General features: G+C 44.2%; 2 protein-coding genes across 2 annotated transcripts in view; both read left to right on the top strand.

The window, feature by feature from the left end:
- Positions 1-20,284, top strand: part of LOC142316918 (uncharacterized) — a 275,040-nt gene that overhangs the window by 12,759 nt on the left and 241,997 nt on the right. The gene's annotated exons all lie outside the window — the stretch shown is intronic.
- The window catches only part of LOC142316922 (uncharacterized), an 89,523-nt gene that overhangs the window by 12,693 nt on the left and 56,546 nt on the right, over positions 1-20,284 (top strand). Inside the window, exon 5 of the mRNA XM_075352700.1 lies at positions 10,809-12,334. Within this exon, the coding sequence (XP_075208815.1) occupies positions 10,809-12,334 (1,526 nt within the window). The remainder of the gene's footprint in view (positions 1-10,808; positions 12,335-20,284) is intronic.

Genomic DNA, 20,284 nt, shown 5'->3' with positions numbered 1-20,284 from the left:
TCCCTCACTATACCCAGCGATCACCTGACTGCGGTGTATGGAGGAGGAGGACGTGCTGTCATATATAGTGTATACAGCAGTGGAGCAGGCACAGGCGGTGGGGTCTCCGGCTATCTCTGACACTCATATCCCCCGCTCCTGCTCCCTCACTATACCCAGCGATCACCTGACTGCGGTGTATGGAGGAGGAGGACGTGCTGTCATATATAGTGTATACAGCAGTGGAGCAGGCACGGGCGGTGGGGTCTCCTGCTATCTCTGACACCCATATCCCCCGCTCCTGCTCCCTCACTATACCCAGCGATCACCTGACTGCGGTGTATGGAGGAGGAGGACGTGCTGTCATATATAGTGTATACAGCAGTGGAGCAGGCACGGGCGGTGGGGTCTCCGGCTATCTCTGACACTCATATCCCCCGCTCCTGCTCCCTCACTATACCCAGCGATCACCTGACTGCGGTGTATGGAGGAGGAGGACATGCTGTCATATATAGTGTATACAGCAGTGGAGCAGGCACAGGCGGTGGGGTCTCCGGCTATCTCTGACACTCATATCCCCCGCTCCTGCTCCCTCACTATACCCAGCGATCACCTGACTGCGGTGTATGGAGGAGGAGGACGTGCTGTCATATATAGTGTATACAGCAGTGGAGCAGGCACAGGCGGTGGGGTCTCCTGCTATCTCTGACACCCATATCCTCCGCTCCTGCTCCCTCACTATACCCAGCGATCACCTGACTGCGGTGTATGGAGGAGGAGGACGTGCTGTCATATATAGTGTATACAGCAGTGGAGCAGGCACAGGCGGTGGTGTCTCCGGCTATCTCTGACACCCATATCCTCCGCTCCTGCTCCCTCACTATACCCAGCGATCACCTGACTGCAGTGTATGGAGGAGGAGGACGTGCTGTCATATATAGTGTATACAGCAGTGGAGCAGGCACAGGCGGTGGGGTCTCCTGCTATCTCTGACACTCATATCCCCCGCTCCTGCTCCCTCACTATACCCAGCGATCACCTGACTGCGGTGTATGGAGGAGGAGGACGTGCCGTCATATATAGTGTATACAGCAGTGGAGCAGGCACAGGCGGCGGGGTCTCCTGCTATCTCTGACATCCATATCCCCCGCTCCTGCTCCCTCACTATACCCAGCGATCCCCTGACTACGGTGTATGGAGGAGGAGGACGTGCTGTCATATATAGTGTATACAGCAGTGGAGCAGGCACAGGCGGCGGGGTCTCCTGCTATCTCTGACATCCATATCTCCCGCTCCTGCTCCCTCACTATACCCAGCGATCCCCTGACTGCGGTGTATGGAGGAGGACGTGCCGTTATATATAGTGTATACAGCAGTGGAGCAGGCACAGGCGGTGGGGTCTCCTGCTATCTCTGACACCCATATCCCCCGCTCCTGCTCCCTCACTATACCCAGCGATCACCTGACTGCGGTGTATGGAGAAGGAGGACGTGCCGTTATATATAGTGCATACAGCAGTGGAGCAGGCACAGGCGGTGGGGTCTCCGGCTATCTCTGACACCCATATCCTCCGCTCCTGCTCCCTCACTATACCCAGCGATCACCTGACTGCGGTGTATGGAGGAGGAGGACGTGCTGTCATATATAGTGTATACAGCAGTGGAGCAGGCACGGGCGGTGGGGTCTCCGGCTATCTCTGACACCCATATCCCCCGCTCCTGCTCCCTCACTATACCCAGCGATCACCTGACTGCGGTGTATGGAGGAGGAGGACGTGCTGTCATATATAGTGTATACAGCAGTGGAGCAGGCACAGGCGGTGGGGTCTCCGGCTATCTCTGACACTCATATCCCACGCTTCTGCAGTCACACCATTGTATGTAGCTGCGCTCCTATGTGGTGATTTTTTTTTCTTTTTTTGGAACATCCCTGCACAGCAGGAGCGGGACCGCCCGGATAGTCTATGGGCGGTCTGGAAGCAGTGAAAGGAATTGTCCACTGTTGCTCATCCCCTTGTGTGTCGAATATACTGCAGAAAAGAAAAGAAGAGGTCGGCCGGCATCCAGACGAAGTAAAATCATCAAAATATACTGAATGTCAATGTTACAAAATAATACATCCCGGTGGAAGAACAGTGTCTGACACGTTACTATCGCACATTGCGCTCTTGAAGACTAGTCACACACAACGACTTACCAGTGATCCCGAAAACGATGCGACCTGATAGGGTTCGCAGGTAAGTCGCTGGGAGGTCGCAGGTGAGATGTCACACAGTCAGATCTTACCAGCGATGCAGGAACAATACAGGTCGCAGTAGCCACCTGTATAACGATCTCAGCAGTCACTGTGACCCTGTCACACAGTGTCAAACACAGCGATGTGTCCTGCCCAGCAGGACATCACCTTTGAAGAAAATGACCTGGACCATTCAGCAACGACTAGAGATCTCACAGCAGGGGCCTGATCGCTGGTAGGTGTCACACATAACGAGATCGCTAACGGGATCGCTACTGTCACCAAAACGGTGACTCAGCTGCGATCTCGCTAGCGATCTCGTTATGTGTGACAGTACCTTTAGTCATAGATGATACAGAATAACGAGGCTGACCTTCATTACTGGTGTAATTAATTCTAAAAGATCTATTGTGTTTTATACAATCAGTCACATCCCAAATTCCATGTCCATTCTCAATAGATGAGCGCGGAGTCCTCTCTACTCTGCATTCCCTTAGGATATTTCGTATTTAATTTGACAATCCAATACGCGTCACACATAAATGTGGAGTTACTTATTCCTATTACTGATCAGGCTGGAGAATCTGTGTGACCTATAGATCTTCGCTCTCGCACCGCACCTAAAGCCTTCAGCCAAGACTCTACACAAAGAGTCGTCCTGCAAAAAAACAGGGACATGCGATGATTTCTTTTTAATTTCAATGAACTGTAGTCTTAAAAGGTGAAGTTAAATTTTACAGGCGATGCTCTGGTGTCTGTCCTTATACGTGATTTTACATTAGTCTTGCCCTAAGGAATATTTTGTTCACAAAGCTTTATTAATGACTTCTTCACCATAACCTCCATATTTTGTCCTAGTACAAACCTTGTCACATTCTAATGATCAATTCATTAAAGAACATGTCCGTTGTACTCGTTGTCACATTCTTTAATGAATGATCATTAGAACATGTCCATTTTATTCTATAGGGGATTGAAGATCTAGTGTGAACAGGATGGCGGCTGTCAGCCCTCAATACGGTGTAACCACTGACAGGTTTTATAAAGATGGCAATCAATTTTAGAAATGGTCGAGTCCTCTAACACTGTATCCAAGAAAGTCCACCTTTTTAAGTAGGACCCAGAAAGGTGAATCATAAGTTTGCAACATGCTCAGATGGTTAGGATCTCTCTATAGCTCACCATCGGCATGCATACGGGTTAATGGGGTGTTGTCGGAGAGTTTCCCTATCGCCAATGGCACACGGCAAGGCTGCCCGCTTTCCCCACTAATTTTTATCCTCACATTAGAGCCCCTGCTGCGACGCATTCGGGAGAACTCGAGCATCAGATGGCCTAAGATAGATAGCACGACGCACAAGATAGCGGCCTTTGCAGACGATCTACTATTTTTTTTTTTTTTTTATCACAGACCCACTTACTTTGCTCCCAGCACTAATGGAGGAATTCAAACAATACTCTATGCTGTCCAATTTTAAGATCAATTTGTCTAAGTCAGAGGCACTAAGCGTCAACCTCCCCTCGGGGGTAGTCTCGCAGCTGCGGGGAGCCTTTGATCTTCAATGGGCCTCGCATTACTTGCGATACCTGGGACTCAAATTGACAGCCGATGTGTGTTCCTTATTCAAGTTGAACTTTACTCCTCTTCTTCAAAAAATTAAAGAAAATTGTAAATCCTGGTCAAAAGGCACGTTTACGTGGTTTGGAAGGTGCGCGATCCTCAAGATGAATATCTTCCCAAGACTGTTGTACCTCCTCCAGATCTTGCCCATCGGGTTCCCTATGTCCTTCTTTCTTTTTTTTTTTTTTTTTTTGAGAAGTTTCTTGTATGCAAACGGGGTTTTTGTGGGCAAACAAGCCGGTGAGATTGGTGTGGTCACTGCTGTGTAGACATAGGACCTGGGGCGGGCTGGGCCTCCCGGATGTCAAGGCATATTATGTAGCCACTCACTTAGCTAGAATGGTGGACTGGTGCAGGCACTCTGGTGTCAAACCCTGGGTGTCGGTGGAGCAGAGCTTCACGGATATTCCACTGGCGGCGCTCCCATGGGTGATCTCCCCAACGGGCACACATCTCAAATGCCCATCCCACGAATAGCGCCACGCTATCTTGCTGTTCTCATGAGGTGGTCCGGAGATTACCATACCCTCTCCCCTTTCCCCAACTATCGGCTTCCCACCATCCCCCCCCCCCCCCCCGGGTCTTTCTGACCTGGTGTTTCGTCTGTGGATTTCTCGCAATAGATTCCGAGCACACCAAATTGGAGTTGGGGGACATTGGCCAACGCCGGAGGAACTTCGGAATTTCCTGGTCCCCTGTCCTCTGGGCTTGGGGTGCTCTATGCAGCTTAGGCACTTTCTCTGTTCTCTTCCAGACTATAGTCAGTTCTCCAGACCCTTCACTGAATTCGAGAAGTTATGCATGGAAGGGGGGACCCTCAGATACTCTTTGGCTATCTCACATACTATGCTAACTCTACAGATTTACCACCTCCTAGATTCCTCTTGCAGTGGGAGACGGACTTGGGCCTCTATATTTTAGCCGTGCAGAGAAACAAGGTGCTCTCTCTTGCTCACAAATCGTCTATCAGTTCGAAACTTCAAGAAGCCAACTGCAAATGCCTTTCCCAGTGGTAAAGGGTCCCAACAAAACTACACAAAATGTTTCCTGCAGTAGACTCTAGTTGTTGGAGATGTGGTACAGGGGAGGGAGACTTTTTACATATATTTTGGGCATGCCCCGTGTTGCAGCAGTTTTGGGAGGGTGTATGGGGCGTGATCAGGCATGTGACTGGATACACTCAGACCCTGGGCCTGGAACTGTTCCTGCTCCAATTATCTGGGTCCTCTCTCCATGCATATAAAGGGTCTCTGTTATACTTCCTGGTGATGTCCGCCAGGACGTGTATCTCTTTGGGGTGGAGATCCTCTTCCCCGCCGAAGTAATCAATGTGGGCAAACGGTGAACGAACTGATGTTCATGGAGGACTTGACGGCGTCTCTACACGACAGACATGAGGCCTTTCACCAAACATGGTACTCTTGGATCGAGTTTAAATACTTTAACGATTACGGCACATGGATACCTCCCGATTGAGGGGGGGCCTACTGCTGCCGTGGGACGGAAGTGATCTGAAAAGGTGGATCCCTGCTTTGTGTTCCTTTTTCTCCCAGTGTCTCCTCTCCCCCTACCCCCTCTTTCCTTTTGGGTCTTCCTCCCTCATTCGTCACCTGTTTCATCTTTCTTGACTGACTCTTTTTTTTTCTTTCTTATTCTTAATTTACTCTGGTAATCCCGTATTATTCAAAATTTTTTGGTAAACATGGAGTTGTCAAGGTGTTGGAATTTTCATGTGTTACAGCCAGAATTTTATAAAAATGTCATATAATGGATGTGAAATGTATTGTATCTGATCCATTTTGGAATGTTTCCATGTTTTATGGTTAAATAAAGAATTTAAGGAAGTACTAAGTGAACGAGGGAAGGGGAAAATGGTGATCCCCTAACCAAACCTACCGCTGGTCCCTGGGGTCTCCCGCCACTTTACATACAGTGCCTACAAGTAGTCTTCAACCCCCTGCAGATTTAGCAGGTTTACACATTCGGAATAACTTGGCATTGTGACATTTGGACTGTAGATCAGCCTGGAAGTGTGAAATGCGGCAAAAAAGAATGTTATTTTCTTTTTTTTTTAAAATTGTGAAAAGTTTATTCAGAGGGTCATTTATTATTCAACCCCTCAAACCACCAGAATTCTGTTTGGTTCCCCTAAAGTATTAAGAAGTATTTCAGGCACAAAGAACAATGAGCTTCACATGTTTGGATTAATTATCTCATTTTCCAGCCTTTTCTGACTAATTAAGACCCTCCCCAAACTTGTGAACAGCACTCATACATGGTCAACATGGGAAAGACAAAGGAGCATTCCAAGGCAATCAGAGACAAGATCGTGGAGGGTCACAAGGCTGGCAAGGGGTACAAAACCCTTTCCAAGGAGTTGGCCCTACCTGTCTCCACTGTTGGGAGCATCATCCGGAAGTGGAAGGCTTATGGAACTACTGTTAGCCTTCCACGGCCTGGACAGCCTTTGAAGGTTTTCTCCCGTGCCGAGGCCAGGCTTGTCCGAAGAGTCAAGGCTAACCCAAGGACAACAAGGAAGGAGCTCCAGGAAGATCTCATGGCAGTGGGGACATTGGTTTCAGTCAATACCATAAGTAACGTACTCCACCGCAATGGTCTCCGTTCCAGACGCGCCCATAAGGTACCTTTACTTTCAAAGCGTCATGTCAAGGCTCGTCTACAGTTTGCTCATGATCACTTGGAGGACTCTGAGACAGACTGGTTCAAGGTTCTCTGGTCTGATGAGACCAAGATCGAGATCTTTGGTGCCAACCACACACGTGACGTTTGGAGACTGGATGGCACTGCATACGACCCCAAGAATTCCATCCCTACAGTCAAGCATGGTGGTGGCAGCATCATGCTGTGGGGCTGTTTCTCAGCCAAGGGGCCTGGCCATCTGGTCCGCATCCATGGGAAGATGGATAGCACGGCCTACCTGGAGATTTTGGCCAAGAACCTCCGCTCCTCCATCAAGGATCTTAAGATGGGTCGTCATTTCATCTTCCAACAAGACAACGACCCAAAGCACACAGCCAAGAAAACCAAGGCCTGGTTCAAGAGGGAAAAAATCAAGGTGTTGCAGTGGCCTAGTCAGTCTCCTGACCTTAACCCAATTGAAAACTTGTGGAAGGAGCTCAAGATTAAAGTCCACATGAGACACCCAAAGAACCTAGATAACTTGGAGAAGATCTGCATGGAGGAGTGGGCCAAGATAACTCCAGAGACCTGTGCCGGCCTGATCAGGTCTTATAAAAGACGATTATTAGCTGTAATTGCAAACAAGGGTTATTCCACAAAATATTAAACCTAGGGGTTGAATAATAATTGACCCACACTTTTATGTTGAAAATTTATTAAAATTTAACTGAGCAACATAACTTGTTGGTTTGTAAGATTTATGCATCTGTTAATAAATCCTGCTCTTGTTTGAAGTTTGCAGGCTCTAACTTATTTGCATCTTATCAAACCTGCTAAATCTGCAGGGGATTGAAGACTACTTGTAGGCACTGTAGGTTCCGCACCTATGCGCTGAGCCGGATACCTGGCCCTAAGTATCCCTAGTGCTAGACCCTAAATAGGGAACGGGTGGGATGAGCTTTGTCAACCCCACTAAACACTATAGAAGACACAAGGACACACGGGGAAAAGCATGAACTACTTATCATTAGCGGTCTCAGAAGTTCAGCACTGCTTCAGCAACGATACTGTACCTGCTTGCAACCAGAGCTAGCATGAACTGAAAATATCACCAGCACCACTCCAGGGAAGATGGGAGTATTTAAAAACCAAGAGCATGCTGATTATCAGCAGCGTGGAAGGCGAGTGCCTGCTGGGTCCAAAAAGGGAAGTCATGAAAATTCAGCGGGAAAGCTACCTATACCAATGAATTCTGACAGCAGGAACAATAGAAAGTCGGGGAGTAGTTCGCGCAGCCAGACGCTGTGACCTATTTCCGGAAACCACATGACTGTCACCCGTATACTAAAGGATAACTGAAGTGAGCACCAATATGTATATATGTATACAGAGTGCAAGCCAAAAAATACATAATCCATAAAGATGAAGGCTGCACATCCAATAATATGATAATGGTATAATGCTACAAGCATGCTGACAATTATAATGAAAAATGCAATTTGCTATCTGGAAAGTGAACATGTGACTCATGAAATGCATACCTGCCAAGACTGTTAGGAAAAAAGAGATATTTAGCAATCGCACTGATCACTGTAACCGAGCCCCAATACTTCGCCAAGGTATATCTCTATTTTGGGGTCTTTAGCTCTGTGACCCTAACTCTGTGTCATCTCATTGCAATTAAAAACTGCTGTATGTAGAGAGGGATAACCAAGGACTGACTTGTATAGGAAATGGAAAAACATGGCCGAAAGGGGCGGAGTTGTGTTCAACCCAATATAGAGATATACTTTAGCAATCGCACTGATCAATGTAACCGAGCCCCAATACCTTGCCAAATATCTTTTTTTTTTCCCTAATAGTCTCGGCAGGTATGCATTTCATGATTCACATGTTCACTTTCCAGTTATAAATTGCATTTTTTATTATAATTGTCAGCATGCTTGTAGCATTATACCATTATCATATTGGATGTGCAGCCTTCATCTTTGTCTGTCACCTGATAATGTATAAAGTCTGGTATGACTGACATGTCTCTTGACCACACGAGGAGGATATCGTCTATATATCAGCCATACCAGACTATACGATCAAAAAACTGATTTCTCCTCTCACCATGCCACAGAAAGAATAGCCAAAGTGAAGAAGAATCCATGACCCCATTGGAGTGCATCTCGTTCTACAAAAAGGATCCATTAAATAGTTATTGGTGAGCAGGAATTCAATAGCCATCAGTATAAATTCCTTAAGCTCAGGTTTATAGGCACTATACGGATTAGGATGGGGAGCGACAGCAGCACAAGCCAAAGGATGAGGTACGGACGAATATAAGTCAACAATATCACAAAATTCTCGTTTCTTTACTTTAATTCGTTAGGTGATTAAATAGTAACAGCAGAGAAGGGGTGTCTTTAAGATGGCCTGGTCAGTGGGGAATGAGTGGAGATGCTGGTCTTAAGCGGGCTTTACATGCTACGATATCGTTAATGAATTATCGTCAGGGTCACGTCACGGTATTTGTGATGCACATCCGGCGTCATTAACAATATCGCAGTGTGTGACATTTATATGCGAACTAAAACGATCGCAAAAGCCACAAAAATCGTTTGCTGCAGAGAGGTCGTCCTAAAACAAAAAATCGTTAATAAGCGATGTTGTTCCTTGTTCCTGCGGCAGCACACATCGCTGTGTATGACACCGCAGGAGCGAGGAATATCTCCTTACCTGCCTCCACCGGCTATGCGGAAGGAAGGAGGTGGACGGGATGTTTACGTCCCACTCATCTCCGCTCCTCCACTTCTATTGGACGGCTACCGTGTGACGCTGCACGACCCGACTCCTTAGAAAGGAGGCGGTTCGCCGGCCAGAGCGACATCGCAGGACAGGTAAGTCCGTGTGACGGGGGTAAGCGAGGTTCTGCGCGACGGGCAGCGATTTGCCCATGTCGCACAACCGACGGGCGGGTGTGATCACTTGCGAGATCGCAGCGTGTAAAGCCCTCTTTAGACCTTCACAGAGAGAGCCTATACTAGAAACTATAGGACATAAAGATGGGGGGGGGGAAGCTCCTTATGTAGTTTTGGTGGGCCATGAAAAATTGCAAAAGAATAGTTTTATTGTCAAGAAAACCATAATCAATTCCAACCAATGTGCATTTCTATGTGAAGGAAAATGTCAGCTCTTCTGTAAGGGGAGAAGACGGCAGAGAAAACTATTTATGCGTGAAGCAAATTGGATTGTCAAATTAAATACGAAATATCCTAAGGGAATGAATAGTAGAAAGGACACCATGGTCATCTATTGAGGATCCTAAGGGTTAACCTCTCCATTGTATTTGGGAGGGTGAGTTGCAACTTGTCATGTGACTGATTTTGCCTTATTTGTATAATTAATTCTAAATGATCTATTGTGTCTTATACAATATCAGCCTTGGTATTTTGTATTCTCTATGACTAAACTAAAAAAAAGAATTCTTTTATATAGCGCCAACATGCGCTTTACATACATCCGGAACACTGTCCCCATTGGGGCTCACAATCTATATTCCCTATCTGTATGTGTTTGGAGTGTGGGAGGAAACCGGAGAACCCGGAGGAAACCCACGCAAAGACGGGGAGAACATACAAACTCCTTGCAGATGTTGTCCTCTGTGGGATTCGAACCTAGGACCCCAGCGCTGCAAGGCTGCAATGCTAACCACTGAGCCACCGTGCCGCCCAAGAGTGCAATGTGTGTTCGAAACGCGTAATATACTGTTTCCACTGTGTTTTATTTTAGTTTTTTTTTGTTTAACGTGGACTTTAAATCATTTTGTTTTTATTTTGTCCGGATGCTGACCTGCTGTTTTTCTTCTTGCATGTACCTGTGGCTCAGCAGGTGGTTGATGTATGGATGTTATTACAGAGCAGCTTCATTCGGATGCATAGCAGACTTTATCCTTGGATTTGCTTAATGCATAAAAGACAAATGTATGTGTACCCCCTAGATCATCACTACTACCCCACTCTGTGCCACGTGTCTCCGAACAATTTCACATTACCGCTGCAACTAATCAACAGCTGACCCTTCACAATTATGTCTGAGCTGAAGAACAGTTTCTTTTCCTCAGACGTAATTGTGAAGGCTGTAACCAATTTGCAGCCTCTGATTGCTTGCAGCGGTCATGAGACTGGCAAGACAACACTCCTCAAAGTGAAGGCGCAAACCTGATTTAGAAGATGAGGGAATTAATGAGTGGTTCTTCAATAATAGGTTATCCCCTTTATTATGATTGCTTAGAAGTTTGTTTATTTTATGGTTTAAACAGATTTGACAAATCTTTTTATCCTAACAGAAAATCCCAGTAGAAATTCGAAGGAAATCATTGTGTTATCACTAAATTGCAAAGTAGAAGATGAAGATCATATGCAGCGCTCCTCAGAAGCAAACCTTGTTACCCTTAATGTGCCCAGTACTGATAATTCCTCTAATTGTGAAGAACCTTCTCGTGCTCAATCACAGATTGTAAGAAAGCTCACGGTGGAGAAACCGTACACTTGCTCAAAATGTGGGAAATGCTTTACAGATAAATCACATCTTGCTACACATGAGAGAAGTCACACAGGAGAGAAGCCATTCTCATGTTCTAAATGTGGAAAGTTTTTTACAACAAAATCAAATCTTGTTAGTCATCAAAAGATGCACACCGGAGAAAATCTATATTCATGTGCAGAATGTGGAAAGGGCTATACAAATAGATCAAATCTTGTTATACATGAGAGAAGCCACACAGGAGAGAAGCCGTATGCATGCTCTGAATGTGGAAAGTTTTTTACAACAAAATCAGTTCTTGCGAATCATCAGAAAATTCACACAGGCGAGAAGCCATTTCCGTGTTCAGTATGTGGGAAATGTTTTATAACTAAACCTAATCTTGTTAAGCATGAGAGAACTCACACAGGAGAGAAGCCGTATTCCTGTTCTGAATGCGGGAATTGTTTTACAAGTAAATTTAGTCTGGTTGCACATCAGAAAATTCACACAGGTGAGAAGCCGTATTCATGTACAGAATGTGGTAAATGTTATATAAGTAAAGTCACTCTGGTTGCACATCAGAAAATTCACACAGGAGAGAAACCGTATTCATGTTCAGAATGTGGGAAGTGCTATAAAGATAAAGCAAGTCTTGTTTCACATGGAAGAATTCACACAGGAGAGAAGCCATTTTCATGTCCAGAATGTGGGAAATGCTTTAAAGATAGAATTAGTCTTGGTGTGCATGAGAGACGCCACACAGGAGAAAAGACCTTTCCATGTTCAATATGTGGAAAACGTTTTAGCTATAATTCATACCTTGTTAAACATGAGAAAATGCACACAGGAGAAAGACCATATTCATGTTCTGAATGTGGGAAATGCTTTACAACAAAATCAAGTCTTGTTGTACATGAGAAAATTCACACTGGAGAGAAGCCGTATTCATGTCCCATATGTGGGAAATCTTTTTTAGGAAAGGCAAATCTTGTTTCTCACAATAGAATTCATACAGGAGAGAAGCCGTATTCATGTTTAGAATGTGGAAAATGCTTCAAAGGTAAATCAAATCTTATTTTACATAAGAGAACACACACAGGAAAGAAGCCATATTCCTGCTCAGAATGTGGGAAATGTTTTACAGATAAATCAAGCCTTGTTAGGCATGAGAGAACGCACACAGGAGAGAAGCCATACTCCTGTTCATTATGTGGGAAATGCTTTACTGGTAAACAAAGTCTTGGTAAGCATGAAAGAATTCACAGAGAGAAGCCATATTTGTGTTCACTCTGTGGGAAGTGCTTTAGAGATAGCTCAGGTCTTAATAAACATCAAGAAAGTCACACAGTAAAGAAACCTCTTTGAATTATTTGTGGAAATGTTTTACAAATAAATCATAACATTTCAGAGAATTCACATCGATAAACTATATTCTTTTTGGGATATGAGACAGGTGATGACTTTTGCTATTTAAGTAGTATTGGTCTCTATCTGCCAAATGCCCAACTTATTACCTGAGTTCTGCTGTGCCCAGATTTCTTGGAGAAAATTATTTTAGCAATAAAGTTTCGAAGCAATGAGGCTGAAATTTCCCCACGGGGACTCATAACTTTACTAATTATTACTGTATTTATTTTACTGGTATATAGCATCACTATTCCCATTAGTGCTTTTAACATCATCCCTGTCCCTACTGAGACTCAATCTAAAGAAACATTCTCACAATCAGTTTTACACTTGATTTGGACAATGCCTATTTTCACTGCAATGTACAGTACATGCAAAGTGGATGGGATTAAGGCTATGAGCCCATGGGATAACGTACCCACGGATTTTGCCGCAGTTTTGTCCGCAGGTTTTCCGCAGCTGCTGCCTGGAATCAGCAGCCATCCATAGCTGCGGGATTCAAGCATTTTTGTTGCGGTAAACCTGCGGAACAAGTGCGGGAAATACCTGCGGAAGTCCCGGCCTCTATCTCCATAGTGGAAAGGCGGGACATCCGCAGACATTTCCGCATGAATAATTGACATGCAGCTACGTGCGGCTGCGGGAAATCTGCAGCTGCACATACCACAGCATTGATACAGCACTCCCCAAATTCCATAGCATAACATGGGGAGTGTTTGTACCTGCGGATTTATCTGGAAAATCCAGATAAATCCACAGGTTTTCCGCAGCAAAATCTGTGGGTATGTTGCCCCGTGGGCCCATAGCCTAATAGAAATCTCCTGTCTACTGTATTTCTTTTTTACACTGCATAAACTGACCTGAGATGTGTTTTTCTATGCCGCAGCATGTCAATTCTCTGGAACACTCAGTTTTCTGAGAGGATTTTGCCATATAGACTTGAACTAAAATGTGGAAAATTCACAATAAACGGCACACGTGTTTTTGGTGCATTTATGTGATGGAAACTAACTTACTCATGTAATTCACACTTAATTATATATAATATATGTCAATACGAGGAAATCTCAAATAGAAGACTGCTTTACTTAAAGGATGACACCAAACACAGACAAATAATGCAGCATCAAAACCATGATAAAAAGTAAACTAAGCTGCGGAGATGGTGCAGAAATTCTGCAGCAGCAGAAACTCCTGATCGTGGGAACGTGGTCTACATGTGTCTTTGCAGTGTGGGAGGAATCCATGGGACTCGTAGGAAACCCACAAAACATAAGAATATATAGACTCTTTACAAATTGTGTCTTTGTGTAATTTTTTTTAACTCTGGACTCCTATGCTAAATTGCTAACCACTGAGCCACCGTATTGTATTCACAAAATCATCTACACGGCAGGAGAATCGAGATACAGTGAAAAGTAAGGAAGTGGAAGAAAATATACTGACAAGTGATCAATAATTCCTGGTGTATTGAAAGGTGGAAGTTTGACAATGCATTTTGGATTTGACTGAACTCCTTTTTCAGGTACAAATAACCGCAAACAACCATTGACCGTAATCCTAAACAGCGGAGACGTAATATTGCAGTCACATCCCCCTATTCAGCTGTATAGTAAAGCCTTCCATTGAAGTTCCCCTGAGCGATGCAGATACTGGCCCAAAAGATTCATATTCATAAAAAGCTTCTATTATATAGAAATATGTATCCCATATTAGTTATAAGAAGTTCAAGAAAATGCTTAATAATAAAGATAATCCTTAATGTGTAGAGGAGAGAAAACTGTTCAGTCTGACTATACATTAAACAGATATGAAACTGATGTGTGGAGAGACGGGCGATCATTTCATTCTACTCCTGACGTAGATTTGATTTATTATTTTATGTTTATATTTAATATATCTTTATTATTATATTTGTGATTTATTTTTTTATAATGATAAGATTCGCAGATTGAGTTGATTTTGTGATTATTTATAAGAAAACTATTAATAATAAGATCATCACAGGCAAACGTTAGCTTCAAATGAAAATATTACGTTCGATACTAACCCACCACAACATGATAACGTTTAGGCTAAGTCGTCCTTTTAGCTTTTACGATCACAAAGGTCGCGCTTTAACTCCTTCACCCCCAGCCTGTGTTTACCTTCATCCCCGGCCATTTTTTTTCAATTCTGACCAGTGTCACTTTGAGGTTATAACTCTGGAGCTTTAGCGGATCCCGGTGATTCTGACTTTTTTTCGTGACATATTGTACTTCATGTTGGTGGTAAATTTAGAATATTTTTTGCGTTTGTTAAAGGATAAGAAATTTGTCAAATTTTTAACTTTTGAATTTTTATACCCTTAAACCAGACAAAATAATAGTTAAAGGGGTGGTTCACCCATATTGTTTGTCTAGTTCGATATTATGTTGAGAAACAATGTTTCTCTCAAATACCTTGTGTTGGCAATAGTGCCTGTGAGAGGTGCTATTGCAGACCGCTGTTCCCCGTCCAGTGACGTACCCATCAAATGCTGCCACGTCACATCCGTGCAGCTGGCTACATTCTTCCAGACTCTGAGCTGTGAGCGGTGTTTCACTGCTGTCACAGCCCATCTGCTCCCCCTCCCTCCTCCCTCCTAGCACGGCGCGTCTGCTGCTCCCCCCTCCCTCCTCCCTCTTAGCACGGCGCAAATCCTTCTCCCCCCTCCCTCCTCCCTCCTAGCACGGCGCGTCTCCTGCTCCCTCCTCCCTCCTAGCACGGCGCGTCTGCTGCTCCCTCCTCCCTCCTAGCACGGCGCATCTCCTCCCCCCTCCCTCCTCCCTCCTAGCACGGCGCGTCTGCTGCTCCCTCCTCCCTCCTAGCATGGCGCGTCACCTGCTCCCCCCTCCCTCCTCGCAGAACGCTGCAAGCAAGAGACGCGCTGTGCTGGGAGGGAGGCGGGAGGAGGAGCAGGGAGCAGATGGGCTCAGAATGTAGCCGGCTGCACGGATGTGACGTGGCAGCATTTGACGGATACATCACTGGACGGGGAACAGCGGTCTGCAATAGCGCCTCTCACAGGCACTATTGACAACACAAGGTATTTGAGAGAAACATTGTTTCTCAATATAATATTGATCTAAACAATAAAAAATATGGGTGAACCACCCCTTTAATAAATAACATTTACCACTTCTCTACTTTACATCAGCGCAATTTTTGAAACATAAACTTTGAACCCTTCTGACAAAAAAAAAAAAGTTATCAGCAATTTCTCAATTTCCCCAAAAATTTTCAAAACCATTTTTTTGGGGGACCACATTACATTTGATATGACACCACACCTCAAAATGCTTAAAACCACGTTCAAGAAGTTTATTAACCCTTTAGGTGATTCACAGGAACTAAAGGAAAGTGGAAGGGAAAAATTTAAATTTTTTTTCTTAATGTTATTTTAGTATCAAACTTTGCATTTTCACAAGGGTAACAAGTTTTCACAATAAATTGTATGTTGCATTTTCTCCAGAGTATGCCGATACCCTATATATGGTAGAAAGCTACTGTTTGGGAGCACAGCAGGGCTCGTAAAGGAAGGAGCAATATGACTTTTGGAGCATAAAAGTGGCTGGAATAGATATCTGACACCATGTCACGTTTGCAGAGCCCCTGATCTGTGTAAATAGTGTAAATCCCCCACAAGTGACCCGATTGTGGAAACAACACCCCTTAAGGAATTTAGCTAGAAGTGTGGTGAGCACGTTTAACCCAGAGGTGCTTCACAGAATTTTTATAATGTTCAGCCGTAAAATTAAAAATTAAATTTTTACCACTAAAATGTTACTTTTAACCCAATTTCTTTTCATTTTCACAAGGGTAACAGGAGAACGTGGACCATACAATTTGTTGTGCAATTTGAGTTCACCTATTCCCCATATATGGTGGAAAACTACCGTTTGGGTGCTCAAAAGGGAAGAAGTGCCATTTGACTTTTGCAACTCAAAATTGTCTGATATCGTTAGCAGACACCAAGTCGGGGTTGCAGCGCCTTTGAAGTGCCTAAACAGTGGAAATACCCCTCAAGTTACTACATCTTGGAAAGTAGACCTCTCAAGGACCTTATTTAGATGTGTGGTGTGCATCTTGAACCAATTGCTTCACATACAGTACAGACAAAACGTTTGGACACACCTTCTCATACAAAGAGTTTTCTTTATTTTCATGACTCTGAAAATTGTAGATTCACATTGAAAGCATCAAAACTATGAATTAACACATGTGGAATGAAATACTTAAAAAAGTGTGAAACAACTGAAAATATGTCATATTCTAGGTTCTTCAAAGTAGCCACCTTTTGCTTTGATTACTGCTTTGCACACTCTTGGCATTCTCTTGATGAGCTTCAAGAGGTAGTCACCGGAAATGGTCTTCCAACAGTCTTGAAGGAGTTCCCACAGATGCTTAGCACTTGTTGGCCCTTTTGCCTTCACTCTGCGGTCCAGGTCACCCCAAACCATCTCGATTGGGTTCAGGTCTGGTGACTGTGGAGGCCAGGTTATCTGGCGTAGCACCTCATCACTCTCCTTAGTCAAATAGCCCATAGACAGCCTGGAGGTGTGTTTGGGGTCATTGTCCTGTTAAAAAATAAAATGATGGTCCAACTAAATGCAAACCGGATGGAATAGCACGCCGCTGCAAGATGCTGTGGTAGCCATGCTGGTTCAGTATGTCTTCAAGTTTTGAATAAATTCCCAAAAGTTTCACCAGCAAAGCACCCCCACATCATCACATCTCCTCTTCCATGCTTCACAGTGGGAACCAGGCATGTAGAGTCCATCCGTTCACCTTTTCTGCTTCACACAAAGACACGGTGGTTGGATCCAAAGATCTCAAATTTGGACTCATCAGACCAAAGCACAGATTTCCACTGGTCTAATGTCCATTCCTTGTGTTCTTTAGCCCAAACAAGTCTCTTCTGCTTGTTGCCTGTCCTTAGCAGTGGTTTCCTAGCAGATATTTTACCATGAAGGTCTGCTGCACAGTCTCCTCTTAACAGTTCTAGAGATGTATCTGCTGCTAGAACTCTGTGTGGCATTGACCTGGTCTCTAATCTGAGCTGCTGTTAACCTGCGATTTCTGAGGCTGGTGACTCGGATAAACTTATCCTCCGCAGCAGAGGTGACTCTTGGTCTTCCTTTCCTGGGGCGGTCCTCATGTGAGCCAGTTTCTTTGTAGCGTTAGATTGTTTTTGCCACTGCACTTGGGGACACTTTCAAAGTTTTCCCAATTTTTCGGACTGACGGACCTTCATTTCTTAAAGTAATGATGGCCACTCGTTTTTCTTTACTTAGCTGCTTTTTGCTTGCCATAATACAAATTCTAACAGTCTATTCAGTAGGACTATCAGCTGTGTATCCACCAGACGTCTGCACAGCACAACCGATGGTCCCAACCCCATTTATAAGGCAATAAATCCCACTTATTAAACCTGACAGGGCACACCTGTGAAGTGAAAACCATTTCCGGTGACTAACTCTTCAAGCTCATCAAGAGAATGCCAAGAGTGTGCAAGGCAGTAATCGAAGCAAAAGGTGGCGACTGTGAAGAACCTAGAATATAAGACATATTTTCAGTTGTTCACACTTTTTCATTTCACATGTGTTAATTCATAGTTTTGACACCTTCAATGTGAATCTACAATTATCAGAGTCATGAAAATAAAGAAAACGCTTTGAATGAGAAGGTGTGTCCAAACTTTTGGTCTGTACTGTATGTATATTTTGGTTGGAACAGATTGTGGACACCATGTCACATTTAAACATCCCATGAAATGCCAAAACGGTAGAAACCCCTCACAAGTGAACCCACTCTGGAATTTACACCTCACAAGAGTTTCATCTAGGGGTATAGTGAGCAATTTTAACCCTCAGCTGATTCACAGAATTGTATAACATTGGGTTGTGAAAATGAAAAAAACTACAATTTCTTTCCCACTAAAATGTTGCTTGGCCCAAAGTTTTAATTTTCAAAAAGGGTAATAGGAGAAAATGAGCCATACAATTTGTTACACAATTTCTCCGGAGTTCGACAATACCCCATATGTGGTTAAAACTACTTTTGAGGCACAGTGTAAAGTTCAGAAGGGAAGGAGCGTCATATGGGAGTGCAGATTTAAATGCTATGGTTTGCGGGTGCCATATCACAGAGCCCCTGAGGTGCTAGAATAGAACCCCCTCCTCCAAGTGATCCCAGTATACAATGAATTCATCCAGGGGTTCAGGGAGCATATCAACACTACAGATATGTCACAAAATTTTATGCTATTGAACAGTGAAGAAAAAAGAATTACATTTATACCACTGAAATATTCTTTTAACCCCAAATGTTCAATTTTCACAAGTGGAATACGTAAAACAAGGCCCCGTAATGTTACACAATTTTTCCTGAACGTGGCAATACCCCACATGTGACTGTACAGAACTGTCTGGCCACATAGAAGGGCTCGGGAGGGAAGGAGCGCTTTGGAGCACAAATATTCCTACAATAGTTTGTGGACTCCATTTGTAGAGCTGCTAAGTTCCAAAACAGCAGAAACCTCCTCAAGTGACCACATTTTGGAAATTATGCCCCTCTGGGAATTTATCTACTGGTGCAGTGATGATTTTGTCTCTGAAAAACCCTCATGGAGTCAAATAAAGAAAATGTTGCAGAATTAAAAAATGCCACTAAGCCCTTGTAGTGCCCAATACATTATAGTGTCCGTACATTCTCAGCTCGTGCTTCTGGAGACATACAGACCATACATTAAGTGGGTTCTTGTTACTTAAAGAATGGCAAATATGGACGTTAACTGCTGTTTAGGCACATTGTGCTCGGAAGTAAGGGGGGCATGGGAGCTCAGGTTTTGCTGGATTATTTTTTTTTTGTTTTTTATTTAAGAGGGTTGAGGGTGATGACAGCACTTTTCCAGAGCCTTTATGCTAACATGGAAACCCCCTATATTTTCATTAACAGTATTATTATTATTATTATTATTATAATAGCACCATTTATTCCATGGAGTTTTACATTTGAAAAGGGGTATACATAATAAGGACAAGTACAATAATCAAACAAAACAAGGCACAGACTGGTACCGGAAGATAGAGGTCCCTGCCCGTGAGGGCTCATAGTCTACAAGAGATGGGTGAGGATACAGTAGGGGAGGGTGGAAATGGTTGTGCGGCGCTGTATCAGACTGAGGGTTACGACAGGTTGTAGGCTTGTCGGAAGAGGTGGGTCTTCAGGTTCCTTTTGAAGCTTGTCAAGGTAGGCGAGAGTCTGATATGTTGTGGCAGAGCATTCCAGAGTATGGGGGAGGCACGGGAGAAATCTTGGATGCGATGGTGGGAAGAGGAGATCTTGTGAGGATTGAAGGTTGTGTGCAGGTAAGTACTGGGAGACTAGGTCACAGATGTAGGGAGGAGACAGGTTGTGGATGGCTTTGTATGTCATGGTTAGAGTTTTGAACTGGAGTCGTTGGGCAATGGAAAGCCAGTGAAGTGGTTGGCCAAGAGGAGAGGTCGGGGAGTAGCGGGGGGACAGGTGGATTAGTCGAGCAGCATAGTGTAGAATAGATTATAGGAGTGCAAGACTGTTAGAAGGGAGGCCACAGAGCAGGAGGTTGCAATAGTCCAGGCAGGAGATAATAAGGGCATGCACTAGGGTTTTTGCAGGTTCTTGGGAAAGAAATGTACGAATCCAGGAAATATTTTTTAGTTGGAGGTGGCAAGAAGTGAAGAAGCTTGGATGTGTGGCTTGAAGAAGAGAACAGAGTCTAGAGTTACTCCCCAGCAGTGAGCACGTGGGACTGGGGAAAGTGAGCAGCCATGCCATTGACTTTGATGGATAGGTCAGTTGGTGGTGGTTGAGTGAGGAGGAGGAAAG

This window comes from Anomaloglossus baeobatrachus, chromosome 6 (assembly GCF_048569485.1).
Source record: "Anomaloglossus baeobatrachus isolate aAnoBae1 chromosome 6, aAnoBae1.hap1, whole genome shotgun sequence".
Lineage (NCBI taxonomy): Eukaryota > Metazoa > Chordata > Amphibia > Anura > Aromobatidae > Anomaloglossus > Anomaloglossus baeobatrachus.
This window is presented reverse-complemented; position numbering and strand designations above follow the sequence as displayed.